This window comes from Orbicella faveolata, unplaced genomic scaffold (assembly GCF_042242905.1).
Source record: "Orbicella faveolata isolate gen_17 unplaced genomic scaffold, um_ofav_v1 contig_26, whole genome shotgun sequence".
Classification (NCBI taxonomy): domain Eukaryota; kingdom Metazoa; phylum Cnidaria; class Anthozoa; order Scleractinia; family Merulinidae; genus Orbicella; species Orbicella faveolata.
The window spans coordinates 15,330,768-15,345,308 of NW_028301554.1; the positions used below are offsets into that span (position 1 = coordinate 15,330,768).

At 38.3% G+C, this 14,541-nt stretch overlaps 2 protein-coding genes across 4 annotated transcripts in view; both read right to left on the reverse strand.

Annotated features, from left to right (window-relative positions):
- Nucleotides 1-6,312, reverse strand: part of LOC110050108 (protein mesh-like) — a 55,181-nt gene extending 48,869 nt beyond the window's left edge. Inside the window, exon 1 of one of the 3 annotated variants that reach the window (XM_020755987.2) lies at nt 5,865-6,310. In XM_020755987.2, the coding sequence (XP_020611646.2) occupies nt 5,865-6,065 (201 nt within the window). In that variant the 5' untranslated portion in view covers nt 6,066-6,310. Of the gene's footprint in view, nt 1-5,864 lie in introns of all 3 variants that reach the window. The other 2 variants (XM_020755986.2, XM_020755988.2) reach the window with 2 other exon arrangements.
- A 914-nt stretch (nt 6,313-7,226) lies between these two features.
- Nucleotides 7,227-14,511, reverse strand: LOC110050111 (ADP-ribosylation factor-like protein 15). Its single transcript, XM_020755991.2, has 6 exons — nt 14,306-14,511; nt 11,967-12,111; nt 10,687-10,746; nt 10,005-10,060; nt 9,383-9,535; nt 7,227-8,846 (listed from the first exon to the last, which is right to left on the reverse strand). Exons 1-6 carry the CDS (start codon nt 14,366-14,368, stop codon nt 8,685-8,687), a joined length of 639 nt encoding a protein of 212 aa, XP_020611650.2. The 5' UTR covers nt 14,369-14,511; the 3' UTR covers nt 7,227-8,684.
- Nucleotides 14,512-14,541: the final 30 nt, after the last annotated feature.

Below are 14,541 nucleotides of genomic sequence, written 5' to 3' on the forward strand. Positions count from 1 at the left end.
CCCACAAAAATATTTACACAGAGTAAGGCCTCTAATTTCGTGCTTAATATCTTCACATTGACTGGTAATGTTTAAACGTAAAAGCTAATTTGTAAAAGTATATTTTTTACGTACATTATTCTAAGCTGGAAGCACAAGCACTTTTAATGTTTTAGGGTGGGTTGAGCTAGAAACAAAGCGAAAAAGACATAAATGTACTTTAGTATATAAATGTCTTAATAATCTAGTACCTAAATATTTGAGTGACTATTTCACAAGAAATTATAACGTGCATAACTACAATACTAGCAGAAGAACAGATTTGCACCTGCTCAAACCCAAACTTAGCCTTGCAAAACGAACCTTTAGATATTCGGGCTCAGCTTTTTTTAACTTCTTACCCCGTAGCATTCAAAACGCCGTGTCACTTTCTTCTTTCAAAGTTTCAATTGACGCCTACAATTTTAAAATTATATAGGAACTAGATTTTTATAAAGTATTGCATGCTCGTTTATACTCTATACTTTTGATTATTATTTGTATTTTTAAATTATCACGATGTCTTGTATTTTTAATTATTATATTTTTAGTCCAGGGCCCCTCTGGATATCAGCCTCGTCGCTGAATGGCCGGGGCCACCCTGGTTAAATAAAGTTTACCTTACCTTACCTTACAAATGTAAGCAAATATTTGCAATCACGAACTCATTTATCATAAACAAGCTCCGAGCGACTGATTCGAAGGAGCGATTTTCGCTTCTAGTAAGAACGAAGCATATAGAAACAAAAGAAACCATTCAAATTCAATGAGATGCAAATGAGTGGCCCAGTATTCTACAATTTAGCCTGGATCTTGCCTTCAGAGTACTTTTCCACCGATTCCAGACAATATTCGTCAGATAAATACATGGAGACGCGACGAGCATGGACATACATTTATATGACGTTATTCACCCCTGAAGAATATTTTTTTTGCGGGGGGGGGGGGGGGGGGGCAAATTGGTGTCCCCAGATTCATACAGGAAAACTCAATTTCCTTCCAATACCGGATTAGAACTGCGTTCTATCGAACGCAATTAATATAACCTAAACTAGTAGTAGTCAAAGATTATGAGTGCGTTCCACGCAGTCACTTTAATATGTATACCTTATGAGTTCACTAGCTGACTTTCAGCTTCAGTCTATTGCTAAAATCAACATTTTTCATCCACAACCGAGGTTTTACAAACAGATATATCAGAGTGTCATAATCTACACCAAAGAAGTCAGTGAAGAGGTCCGCTGTATAAAATGCGGTTTGCTGATACGTTGTCAGACGGCGTCTGTTTCCGTAGACCCACAAAAATATTTACATAGAGTAAGGCCTCTAATTTCGTGCTTAATATTTTCATATTAATGCACCAGTCAATTCCAGCAGTACCCATCCCCCCCGGGCAACCGCGGAGCATTTGCTCACGGCGTCAGTCCCAGGGCTGGGGCATCCGCAATTTTATCGCAGCCCGGGGGCTGGGCATTTGCGTACCCCGGCACGAACCCCGGGCATTTAACACACATGTTCTCGAAAGTGCCATGGATGAGTTCATCGGGAAAGACGAGGCGTTTGTCGAACAATGGCTTGTCCGTCAGGGACTAGAGAAACTTGTAGATGTTTTTAAAGGTATGTTTTCTCAATTTTAGATATTTCTTCATTACTTGTAAGCATGTAAATATAAGACCCGGTTCAAACGTCGAACTTTTCATGAGCCGAACCCAATAGCCCCAATTAAGTACATGACGAGATCGACGTTTGAATCAATTAAGTTCGACACATGTTATTTGGGTCGACCCGAGAATAAAGTTCGACATTGGCAGTCAGTCAGTTCGACTACGGAGCGACTCCGATTCAAACGTCGAACTTTTCATGTACCGAACCTAGTGCATACGTTACAGATACATTAACTAAATTAATTTTACCCAGAGTTCTGTATGTTTCCCATTTTTGACATGCGTACACAGCTTGTTTTGATCTTTTGGAACAAAATGGCGGAAAGAGCGAGAAGATATGTGTTCCTCTTGCTTCGAGAGCACAAAATATACTTGCTTGATGTGCATAAACCACTTCTGTTTGCCGTGTTCCATATTTGAAAGCGATAAGAGTGTAGCGGGTTGGAAAGCAGGCAGTCCGGTGGCGTACTGCGAGTCATGTTTTTGAGAGAAAAAGACAAAATAAATTAATCCTGAAGAAACCGACGACAGGAACGAACTGAACTGGACGAGCCTCGTCCCAGTTGAACTGTGATGTTCCTTTGGTAATAAGCAATAATAGAAGGCAAACCAAATTTAAAAATCGTCTTCGGTTGTCAAAGGCTAACTGCATCTGGTGTCGCCTTCTTCGAATTGTGCCTCACTACCCTCCTTGATCGCACTTACAAGAAAAGCAAGCTCTTCATTTCCACAATTCGTCTTTCCCACATTGTTTCTGCCATTTTGGTCAGCAATAACCGCCGTTTGCATTAGCGTCTCTTTTATTTTTGCAATTAAGTTCGACTAAATAAGGTTCGACGTTTGAATCAACTGCCGAACTTAACTATTTGGGTCGACCCAAATTGGTATTAGGTTCGGCACATGTAAAGGTCGACGTTTGAACCGGGCCTAAGCGACAAGGTGAACTATATTTTGTTTATCACAAAGCAAACACTGACGTGAACACGACTATTTCGCATTTCGCATTCAAAACTAGCCTGGCATTTTTTAAATTCATGAAAGTGGAGTTAAAATACTTAAAGTTTGCGAATTCAAATGATGCTATCTTCAAGACAGATCTAGCGAACTTAAAATGCAATGCATCGTCATTAAAAAATGTCTTGTTTCTTCACAGAAAAAGTAGCATGCGAATACAGGCGCCTATCATCGCTCGCGGCTGGGGGTACGTCCGCCGCAATCCCAGCTATCCTCTAGCAAACTGTTAAAAACAAATATAAAGAAATAAATATAATCAGAATCAACTAACACGTACTGTTGTCCTCGAAGTCTTACCGTTGCATTAAAATACTGAAAAGTTGACCGTTTTATTCACTGATTAATAAAACAACTGCAGAGGTGTTGGAAGGCGACGATCCCGGGGGCTGGGCATTTGCCCTCTTTGTCCGTCCCCACCCGGGGCATTTAGACAGCTTATATGTCCCCACCCCTGGAAATTTGCCCATTTTTTTTTTTTAAATGCTAATGGCCGGAGGTTAGCCCGGGGGAGGGGGGGGGGGGGGATGCGCACTGCTGGAATTGACCTGATGCATAACTGGTAATGTTTAAACGTTAAAGCTTATTTGTAAAAATATATTTTTTACGTACATTATTCTAAGCTAGAAGCACAAACGTAACAAACATTTGCAATCACGAACATGTTTATCGTAAACAAGCTCCGAGCGACTGATTCGAAGGAGCGATTTTCGCTTCTAGTAAGAACGAAGCATATAGAAACCAAAGACACCATTCAAATTCAATGAGATGCAAATGAGTGGCCCGGTATTCTACAATTTAACCTGGATCTTGCCTTCAGAGTACTGTTCCACCGATTCCAGACAATATTGAGACCCTGTTAGGGTTAAATTCCGACAAGTGACCTGGCCTTGAAACGGCGACATGAGAGCTATGAATTGACGACGAACGACAGACTACTCCAGCGAAATAGGGAAAGCGACACCAATGGCAAGATAGACCGACAACGAATTTCGGAACTGAGCTTGCAGTGATTGTTTTAAACGTCTGAGTTGAAGTGAAGACGAATTTCCAGAGTTTTAAATGTGTTTTCCTCTCTCACGCGCGATGTCGACGGATCGTGAAACACAGGCTTTCTTATATATGCTAAAACGTCCACGCCGAATAAATCGACTCCGTCATTGCTGAGCATTTTTTCTCACTCTCAGCTGAGTGAGCAGTGCCCTAAAACGCCTAAAAACACGCTTAAGGAAAAAAGAAAGAGATCTTTGACAGTCTGCTTCATATTTTTATTAGTGGGTCACCAATAAAAGAATATCAAGCTGTATTATCAGCAAATGGCATTATGGAAGGAAAAGAGAGACAGGGGAAAGCTGCCAAGGTCTTCTCGTCTTCAGCAGAAGATAAGGGTTACGCCAAATTCAAAGGAAGATTATAGATAGGAGAGATTATCTGACTGAGGCCGTTGAGATTTGAGTTAAAGAACGGTTGTTAAACATAAACATGGTAAAAATAGTCATAGGTTCGATTGTACTTTAGGTCCAAATACTGACTGGAAAATGGCTGAAAATAGCAATTCTAAGCGTCTAAATTTCAAAATTTCCCGGGGGCAGCATGTCCCCACATCCCCTAGAAGGTTAGCAACTTCAGTGCTCGAAAGCATACCCAAGCCCTTAGAAAGCATGCTCCCAATATGCCCCCCAACATGCCCCCAGTCCCTTAGAAAATTTTGAAAAATTGAAGTAGCTAAGAAGTCTTTTCCTTCATTCTGAGTCGAAATGTCATGCTTTAAAAGTAACCATAAAGTAATCATTAAACCCACCGACCGGAGAAATGCTGGCTTTGCATAAGAATTTCTAGTGCTGAAAAATGTTCGAAGCAAGTGCAAAGCATACAAGGAGTAAATTATATCCAAAGAGACACTTAATTATATATGTACTTAACTAAAACAACAAGGAACCTTCAATGCGTAAGAAATAATAGTTTCAGCGTAAGAGCGCAAGATTGAATTCGTTTGCGTGAGCCTCATGCTCAATGCGTGAGACTTGAGAGCACTATGTCGGTTTTTTTTTTTTTTTTAATAAACAAAGGTATTACGATGTGTTTATACGTGTAGCTTCGTTTTAATCGAACAAGGTCAAATTTCCCGACACAGCTCCTCTGAGACGAAATTCCGACAGGCGACATGGGAATCTTGTGAAATGCCGACATGGCTGGTGGCGATTTCAGACAGGGGACATGGGTACCCCCCCTAACAGGGCCTCAATATTCAGCAGATAAACACATGGAGCCGCGACGAGCATGGACATGACGTCATTCGCCCCGGAAGAATTTTTGGGGGCGCCAAATTGGTGTCCCCAGATTCATACAGGAAAACTCGATTTCCTTCCAATACCGGATTAGAACTGCGTTCTATCGAACGCAACAATCTATGTTGCAGGATTTCGTAAACCATCACATTTGTTTTCATCACTCAGGGTAAGTCCAGATTACGCACTGAAAAGCTTTTTGATCGTTTTGTTGATGTCGACTATTCGCCGAAAAATACGTCAGCATTTAAAGTGATTTTCTTTGACAGTCAAAATCCCGACTGGTCTAGCAGTATTTTAAAAATATCTTACGCTCGTGCGTGCTGAAGTGTAAAGTTGCGTGATCCAAACCACGTACGCTCTCCGTTATGAAAAACAAATAAAAATTCAACTAGCTTCGGACACAAGCGGATAAAAACGAATTCGTGCCATGTGTTCGTGTTTACCAAATATATTTTTACTAAAATTCACCGCAGAAAGTATTTCATCTCAAAAGCTATTAGAAATGATAAAAGGTGAGTTAGATAAATAATTAAAGCGGAACAAAATGGCGCCATTGCGCTGAGTTACTAGATCACCAAAAGAACACAGATGAATAGCAAATTTTTTATCGCTTTTTTTAATTTCAGCCATTACTAAGAATCTCAGCGCTAAGCATTTGTAAGCCTAGAGATCGCTAGACGGATTTCAGCCTGTTCCAGTTGTTTCGAAATCAGTGAGATCCCGAGCAGTTATAGATGGTGACTTTGAATATGCAAACCAACATTGAGATTAAAATGTATTTATATATTTCAAGATCCTTGCAATATTTCTAAATAAACGTAGACTGTAACATTTGGAAATCTTGGAATATGCAAATAATAAATAAAGCGTATTTACTCACAAATAAAGAATCGTGGTTCCGGTCGAAGTACGGAAAGAGAATTGAAATTGAAATCTCTCCAGAACTGCCGTCGTCATTAGCAGGAAGTGCTGTGTCGCCTTCACTGACTCCGTAGGGATAGAAATCACTCAAAGGAACTGTCAAACACGGCATGATGCGGAGAAATAGCACAACCAAAACCTTGGACGGCTGCGAAAACATGCTTTCAAAGCACTAGAGGAGTATTTTTGGAAAATATTCGAAGAAACGTGAGGGAAATTTGATTCCCGTCAGCCTCTGAGGTTTCAGACAACGCTTAGACAAGTTCGATATTTACATTTTGCGAAGCCAAAATATTAACTCATGTAAATCAGATTTAATATCGGGCGTAACTTCCGGTTTTAGAAACGTTTCAGCGATCAGAGTTTAGTAATAAAACCAAAACCGAAAAAACTGACGGAATGATGTAAAAATAGAATCCTGACACATAAATTTAAAGGGGAACGTGCATTTTACTATTTTATTTACAAAATTCTCGATTAATTTTTTTAAAGAACAAAATATATGTGGTATGAAGTGATAAGTTCATTCGTGATAGGGCACGTTTTTCACAGCTGACCGTCTGGGCGTAAGCGCAACCTCGTTTTCACGATCCATCGATCTCACTTCCTTACTCGCTGGTTCGAGCAAACCAAGCCCAATAAGGGTAAGAGCTCTTTTAAAAAAAAAATAATTAAAAAATAACAAAATACTACAATCACGTCAATAGCTTGATGTAGCAGGTCATGAGCTATACATTGAGCACAGCCTACAATCAGCTTTCAAAACAAGTCGCAATCACAGTCGAAAAATTAAAGAGAATTGAAATTTGGTCGGACAATTTAGTCTGCAATATAAAACTCTGCTAGCAGAATTTCTCAAAGAATGGACCATTTTTGGCTGTTTATTACAACGTCAAGCTAGGCCGGCAGAATAACTGAAGAAATTTCCGAGTAGGATCAATTTAAAAATTTAGCTTACGAGGGTGAATCATATGGCTACTCAGTATGAATGAGAGAGATTTCGAAAAAAATTCGTATTTTTTAAGAACACTGTCAACAAGCAGAATAGGCCAGAAAAATTTATCCACGCCTCGCTCGACAAGTCACATGAAAGTCAAATGCGCGCGTACTTGTGTGGTTCAAGTGCGGAACACTTGACTAGAGCCATAATGTTTGCTTTACAATTTGAGGATGCGGATTATTTTCTCTGTTTTTTTTTTTACCTTGAAAAGCCATTATTGTGAGGTTCCCTTCGATCTGTGAGTAGCTTTTGGCATCAGAAAAATAAATATGGTGACATAGCTCCTTTAATAATTTTTTTAAGACAACAGCACCAACGACATCAGTTAAAACAAATACCTGTAATAATTTATCCATCTAAAATACATTTACACAGAGCAATAAAATAAAATCATAAATTAATTTATACAACAGGAATATTATGTACATCGGAGTAGAGAGTAGGAAGCACAGATACCCAAGTTTTTAACACTGCATCACAGCATTCACTTGCCTGTGCTAGTTGTGATTCAAATGAAACCTTCCGTGACTGCTTCAAAACTAGAGTTTTTTCCCCTTGAATGGCTAAAGAATGTTTTAGTTAAATACTTATTCATAACATTAAGTTTGAATATAGCATTCGTTTTACTGTAGTGTATGTAAAATAGTTAGACTAAGACTAGTTACTTTATTAAAAATAAATTGCCATTTAGTGAATGTTAAAATGATTGACATACTTTATATAAGAAGCTTTAATTTTCCAATCCCCCTCCGCTCTCCAAACTTTTGTTGAAATGTTCAAAGGCTTTCTATCAACTTGAATTTAATAAGGGTTAATTAACTGCCATAACAGGTTTGCAAAGCTGATGTTCTGCATGTAAACCCTTTTCCTGTGACAAAGAACTAACAAAATATCAGCTACTTAATAGACAAACTCACTATGACAGTGAACTTATCTTGAAAGACTTCAAGTTGATACAACGCCGATAGCAATATCTTTTACTTACATGTACCCCCTGAGGTGTCCAATTGATGAAAATGATAATCAATGACAATTGATACCAAGTGCTTGCAAACTTTGGTATCAATTGCTTACAAATTTCATCACATTAAAAAAAAAAAAGGTTGGGAATAGGCGCTTAACATAGGTCATTAACACTTACAGACTTTTATTATAAATTACCAAAAAATAATAATATAAAGGTTCTTATTTACCTACATTCATTAGTAACTTTAAACCCATTTCCGCCTTCTCCCTTTTTCTTGTATACAGTGAATTGCTTGCCAACATTAACTTCACACCAACAAAGGTGTACCCTTTTGACAATCGCTCACATTGACAGTTGTAATTCAGTCAACTTTACAAGAACATTCAGGAAGAACAGTTACATGTACGTACAGTGGTATGAGCATGTGCAACGTGGTATATGCTTTGTGTTGAGAAGTCTTGAGTGCAACTTAGTTTGCCAATTGATAGCGATCGATGAACAGCTCTTGACAGATACCAATTGGTACCAACTAACTAATTACATTGATTGATATGGACCGATTGATTGCTTTTACAATCATCAATTTCCACTGCACACCCCAGGCTTAGCCTCAACACCACACAATAGTTTCTTAGAAACTAGAACTTGTCTCACGACATTGAAATATTACCGTGTGGTTATCAACATTTAACTAGAATTGGTCAGGGGAGGTTAAGGAGACTACTATTGTCCATGCAGTGCATGTCAATATGTATGATGCTAGTCTTACAGTTTATGTTACACGCTCTTCTGACAGAGGAGGCAAAAAGAGTTCATATTTGGTTCTGTTCTGTTGCTTCCTTATCATGAGGACTCAAAAATGTGACCAGTTTAGACAGTCCCTGCTGTGCACTCTCTATGTCGTTTTGGGAGCAGGGTTGTATATGCCACTCTCTTTTGTGTGCAATTACATCCAAGCCCATCATTCTTGACAGCTGGGGATAAAAATTACACAGTGCAAAGAAATGCATTTGAATAATACAAGTTAATTCAAGTACTTCAACTCATGGTAAGAGTAGAAATGTCTTTGACTAATAAAAATAGATGGGAGGGCCAAATATACTGAAATCAGCTAATCGCAATTTTAAGTATTGGACAAGGTAATATTACTGCTTGACAGATCTTTCTCACTCTCAAGTCATGACACTAATTTCTGACTTGTAAACCAAGCTTGCTTACGGCTGTTCCGGAGGAATATATATTTACTCTCTGGCTTTTCTCTTTAGACCTACAGCTGTAACTGCAATCAACCCAAACTGTCAAGAGACAAAGGGTTGATATCCTCCCAGTATTGTCCTTATGCTTGATTAATATACAGGTTTGCAGCCATGATTCGAAAAGTGGCCATCAAAAGAAAGGGTCTCCTTGTGGGAAAAATAAAACAGTTTTCTTTCAAAAGTGTGCATCCACAGGACACTTGGACACCCATTCTGGCTAAGACCCTGCAAAGTAATCATAATCCAGATCTGACCTCATCTGCATTCCGTGCTCCATTCACATCCTGTTTGCTTGCAAACACCAAAAGAGGAACAGATTCCAGGGAGGGGTGGGAGAGAGCCTCTTGAAGTTCAGCTGCCGCTAAGTCCACATCATCATCATTACTACTACTGTCCACCACAAACACCTGTAAAATAAAAGAAATTAAGTTTGAGCTGATTAAATGATTAACTGATCTAAATGTTGCATAAGCCTTTATAGCATATCAAGTCACTCTTGAAAAGAATTTGGGAATGTAATCACAGGAACCCATTGCATTGTTGTGGAACAGACAATGATAGATCTCTGGTGAGATTACTGCCAGTACTCGAAAAGTAGCGTCTCAGTAAACTTAGTGACTTGTAATAAAGAAACATTGACAGGTGACATGTGCAGTACAATAGCTGTTACACTAGATAATTCAAGGTAAGCTAAAAAAGGTAAAGTCTGTATACAAGCCAAATGGCCCAACTTGCCGGCACTTATCTCCGGTTTTCTGTAGAATGAAACAACTAGAAGTATTTCAACTGAAGATTTGTTAGTTTGAACCTTTTACTTGATAAACTCTTGATTATGCATTTTAACAAGCAAAGATACATGAAAAAAGTGTTCCTTACTATTCCCTGAGCTCCAGCAAAATAATGAGGCCAGTACTTCCTTACATTGTCTCCACCTACAATCCCAATCATTACAATATTATAACAGTTCTAGTATAATTAAAGGAAACTGTATTCATTTGTCTCAGTATGTCAGGCTATAATAATTATTGTTAGCAGGATTCCTGGCCTGCAAATTAAATTTCATTTTAAAAAAACTTAGAGGCTCTGCTTAAGTAAATATACTATTTTTAGTTCTATTAATCAGTATTAATCTTTGAGGTCCTTTTTGAAAACCACATGTATGTGAAAAAGTTTCCTCAGTAAAGATTATTATTATTATTACTATAATCTTTTTTCCCCTCCAGGTTTTACCAAATAATAAGATAACAAAAAAGTAGGTGGCGCCAATATACTACTTGCTCCCACAAATGTAATTAAAATTGAGATATACATGTAAATTTAGAAGCATTGGGAAGAGAGAACAGGGAGGTAGTTTCAGACCACAATCATTCTTATATTGTTGAAACCAACAGTAGTCTGGCTTTAGACTCTCTGTCTTTTGTATTGAGTTTGATTGTTGAGACTACAAGCAAAATATTAACCAAAGGGGACATGAACAAGCCAAATGCATGCTCAAAGCATAATAACTTGCAGAAAAAAAAGCACTGTACGGACTAAAACAAATATATTTACAACTGACCTCCAAGTTCCTTGATATTAAGAATGGCAGTTGGTAACTGGATAGCTTTCACAGAGAAACCTGCAACCACATTACACAGGGTTCAAACTTGAAATGAGGCAGCTAGCTACACTGTAACATATGAAATTATAGTAGACTATCTGATATTGTACTTGGGAAATATTTGGTAGACAAAATAAGAATACTACATACAAAGGTGCAAATATTAAGGGCAATTGAAAAGGTTCATCATTGCATGCTTTGTTTTGACATCCTCCAACAAATTTTTGAATAAGCCCCCTAGCACAAATAAGCCCCACCTCCACTTGACTTTTTTTCATGAATAGCTCTGTCGGGCACGATAGAAAATATGCTATAGACAATGTTGTACTATTTTAACATTATAATAAAAAATGTGTCAATGTTATCTAGTACAACTTAGTTGATTGCTTCATCTTATTTTTCCACATCTCTAACCCTAAACTTCATTTAAGACAATTTTGACACTTTCATGTCTTAACTGGGAGTTTCAGTAAGGGCCAGACACCAGGCAAATTGACCAGCCAGCCGTGAAGACAATTTTGCCCACCTGGTTTGAACATCTAGAGGAAAGTTTTCTGGATCATGTGTACTTATGGCATCCACAGTCGAGTGTCGATCGACACCCTCAATCAATACCCTTGATCTGTACTTGATTGATACTCGATCGATACTCGATCAACACTTCATCAACACCTTGGTTGACACTTGACACTCCATCGACATCTCAGTCGACAGTCGGTCAACAGTTGACTAATTTTCGATTAATTCATACGAGTTGGTGGCCACTCGGACGACTATCGACTGACTGTTGATCAAGTGTCGATAGAGTTTTGACATGGATTGATCAGGAAGTTGATCAAATATTGATCAAGATGTTGATCAAGGGTATCGATCGAGAGTATTGACGACCGTGGATGTCTTTAGTACACATGACCCAGTTTCTTATAAAGAAATTCAGTTCAAAAAGTTTTGCCCGCCTGTGAAAACCAGATGCCCTCTTGCTGAAAACGTTAATGAAACCCCTGCATAATTCTGCTTTAATTTTATAGTCTCACTACAAATAAAAAATATAGTATCTGCATTATTCCATTTTGTTCCCACTTTGGATTTATCTCTCCTGCTCAAATAACCAACTCCTAGACCCTGTCTATGATGTAAAGTTTGGAAAAACTAAAAGTCCTCTCTAATTTACAGTACTCTTCTATATATTTTTAACAGCCTTCAAAAAAACATCTGAGCACAACTAGCTAACAACTCACCAACTGTGGGCTTAAGGTCTTCCACAGTGTCACCACTCAACTTAGCAAACAGCAAAGACTTTCCAGCCTGACCCAACCCAATTGCGATCACAGAGTATGTAGGCCTTGGTGCTGCTGGCTCCTTACAACAAAGCTTCTGACCACACTAAACATAAAGAACTTGAAGTATTAAAGAGTTTATAATTTCAGTATGGTCATTAGATTACTTCATGAGGCCAGTTAGAGGTCTATTTATTAAACAAAACTGACGTCCAAGGGGTAATGGGACTGACAGGGATGACCTTCAGTTGGAAGGCTTTATTTAAGAATGCTAGAGTAGTGATTTTGATTGCTGAGAGGAAACTTGCTTCATTTAACCCTTTACTCCCTTAGAGTGCCATTTGTCACACATTGTCATAACTTTGTAAATATTGGAGAGATTTCTATGAATTTTTCCCATGAAAATTGTCTTGTAAAGATCTGCTCACTGAAGGCATAAACTTTTTACCCCCTCCTAATTAAGACATGGTTGACCACCCCCACATGGAAAGAAGGACTTGTTTCACATCAGGCTATGTACATGTACTAAGACCTGCTAAATAAGCTAAAGTTCAGGGGTGTACATGTAACAAGTGACTACATCCTTCATAGCTGCTGATCAATGTCAGTTCTTAAATAAGCTGTTCAGTGGCTTTCAAATGGTATATTGTACACAGCCAGAGAGTCTTTATTTGCTGATTTATTATCTGCGTGATTCATGCTAGGCTCTGCATTCACTGATTTTCCTCACAGAAATACACTGAAAATACCATTTTTGAAGATACCACTAATATGTAGATTTAGCCAAACCTAGAAGTGGAGCTCCTGGGCCGGGTTGTTTAAAGCCTGATTAAGCTAACATAAGATAAGAAAGGATTTTGATATGAGTTTTGTAAGGTTGTTGAGTTTTTGTGAGACTTTCTGTTTATATTGTTTGGCCTCCTGTTTTGAGTTTGAATAATCTCAAACTACACCCACAGCCCATGACCCAAAAGCAGTGAAAAACATTTGAATGCAAGAAACATTTATATCTCAGTTAACTTTTATGTCGGGGTAGCATTAACCTGCTTCTGAACAACCTGGAACTGATCAAATTCACCTGACATGAACCCAGGATCCTATCGAAACATCATGAACTCGATGAGCTCTAAATCTGAGCCCATGTTATGGTCACGTGATACTGGTCAGCGGATACCTTGTTTTGACAAGTGTCAATTGACCATAACATGGATGTCCAAACTAGTCACGCTTTGTAGTATTCCAATTTCATCTAATTACGCAAATTTTTCATTCAGTTTACCCCAAAAATGGCTTTCACGAAAAGTTGAAGAATTCATTTAAGCCAATTTTCAAGTGTCTGAATGTTAATGTGGGATTTTATATTGACAAGCTGTCCACGCGGGAGATCATTTCATCGCTTTTCCAGTGGTTTTCCTTGCACGTCATGGGAAACTTGATATGCGGGAAAATACAGAATACATGTGTGATCAAATACTTGTGTTTAAATCCACGAAAAAAAAATTGGTGAAGGGTCTACACTGAAATACCACAATGTCTCAAATGTCTCTCATTTTTTAATTTGTAATGACAAAAAAAAATTTCCAACTAGACTGGATTTTAGTCAGGTCAAAACTTGGCCTTACAAATGACCTGCTTATAGACAAAAATTATTTGCAGGCTTGTTATGGTGCTCTGTTTGGTGGCCCTTTGGGCCGCTGGAGCTTCACTATCACAGTAATAGAGATTTCCAGGGGCCCTCATCCCAGAGAAAAAGGTTTCTAGCACAACCATCACTTTTTTACAACTTATAAGGGAAAACCAATATTTCTTCACATATGTTCAGATCCATACAAACTCTACTTAATATACGCTTTGGACTCTCCTTTTCAAAGTTGTTGATTTTCTAAAACAACACCGATAAGGGGAGGGGAGATAATAAATTATTGTTACTTCACCCCCCTGATCTGCAAGGTTTTCCTGACCAACCTTGCTTTAAAAGACAGGGAGTTACGGACTTCTCAAAAAAATATTCACATATATTCATAAAAAAAAAAAAATTAAGAAGCAAAGGACTAACTTTTACCAGGGAATTAAGCTTAAATCACAAGCTGTTCGGCACGATCGTCTGGGCCGAAAGGTTAAAAAGTTGTCTTTGACCAAAAAATGGCGCTGATCGCACATATTTTGTTTAATATCTATTGGTTAATATTCAGTTTACTTTCCATCGATTTAAACAATAAGATTAATGTTTTTACCTCAAAATAAGCTCAATTCAAGTCGTCAATTCAATAAGCTTGAGCTTACTTCTATGATCTACTTACCCGAAAACAACCGATGCGGCAAAGAGCACACAGCAATGAACACCACTGACATTTCTCCCCCATGGCATCACCTTTGAGCCGCGATTAGTTACGTTATCAGCAGAAATTTCGCCATCGAAATGAGGAGAATCAGAAATTACACCTAACCAGGAACAAAAATCTTCGTTACTATTGTTTGCGCGGGCTTTCGAATTTATTTTCCTATCGTCCGCCATTTTGAGTCACGTGACTAGAGC

Excerpts from the sequence above, each read along its gene's own strand:
- LOC110050111 (XM_020755991.2), bottom strand. The coding sequence starts at position 14,368 with ATGGGGGAGAAATGTCAGTGGTGTTCATTGCTGTGTGCTCTTTGCCGC. Across the intron at positions 12,112-14,305 it reads GCCGCATCGGTTGTTTTCGG|TGTGGTCAGAAGCTTTGTTG; the intron begins GTAAGTAGATCA and ends CTTTATGTTTAG. Across the intron at positions 10,747-11,966 it reads AGACCTTAAGCCCACAGTTG|GTTTCTCTGTGAAAGCTATC; the intron begins GTGAGTTGTTAG and ends ATGTGGTTGCAG.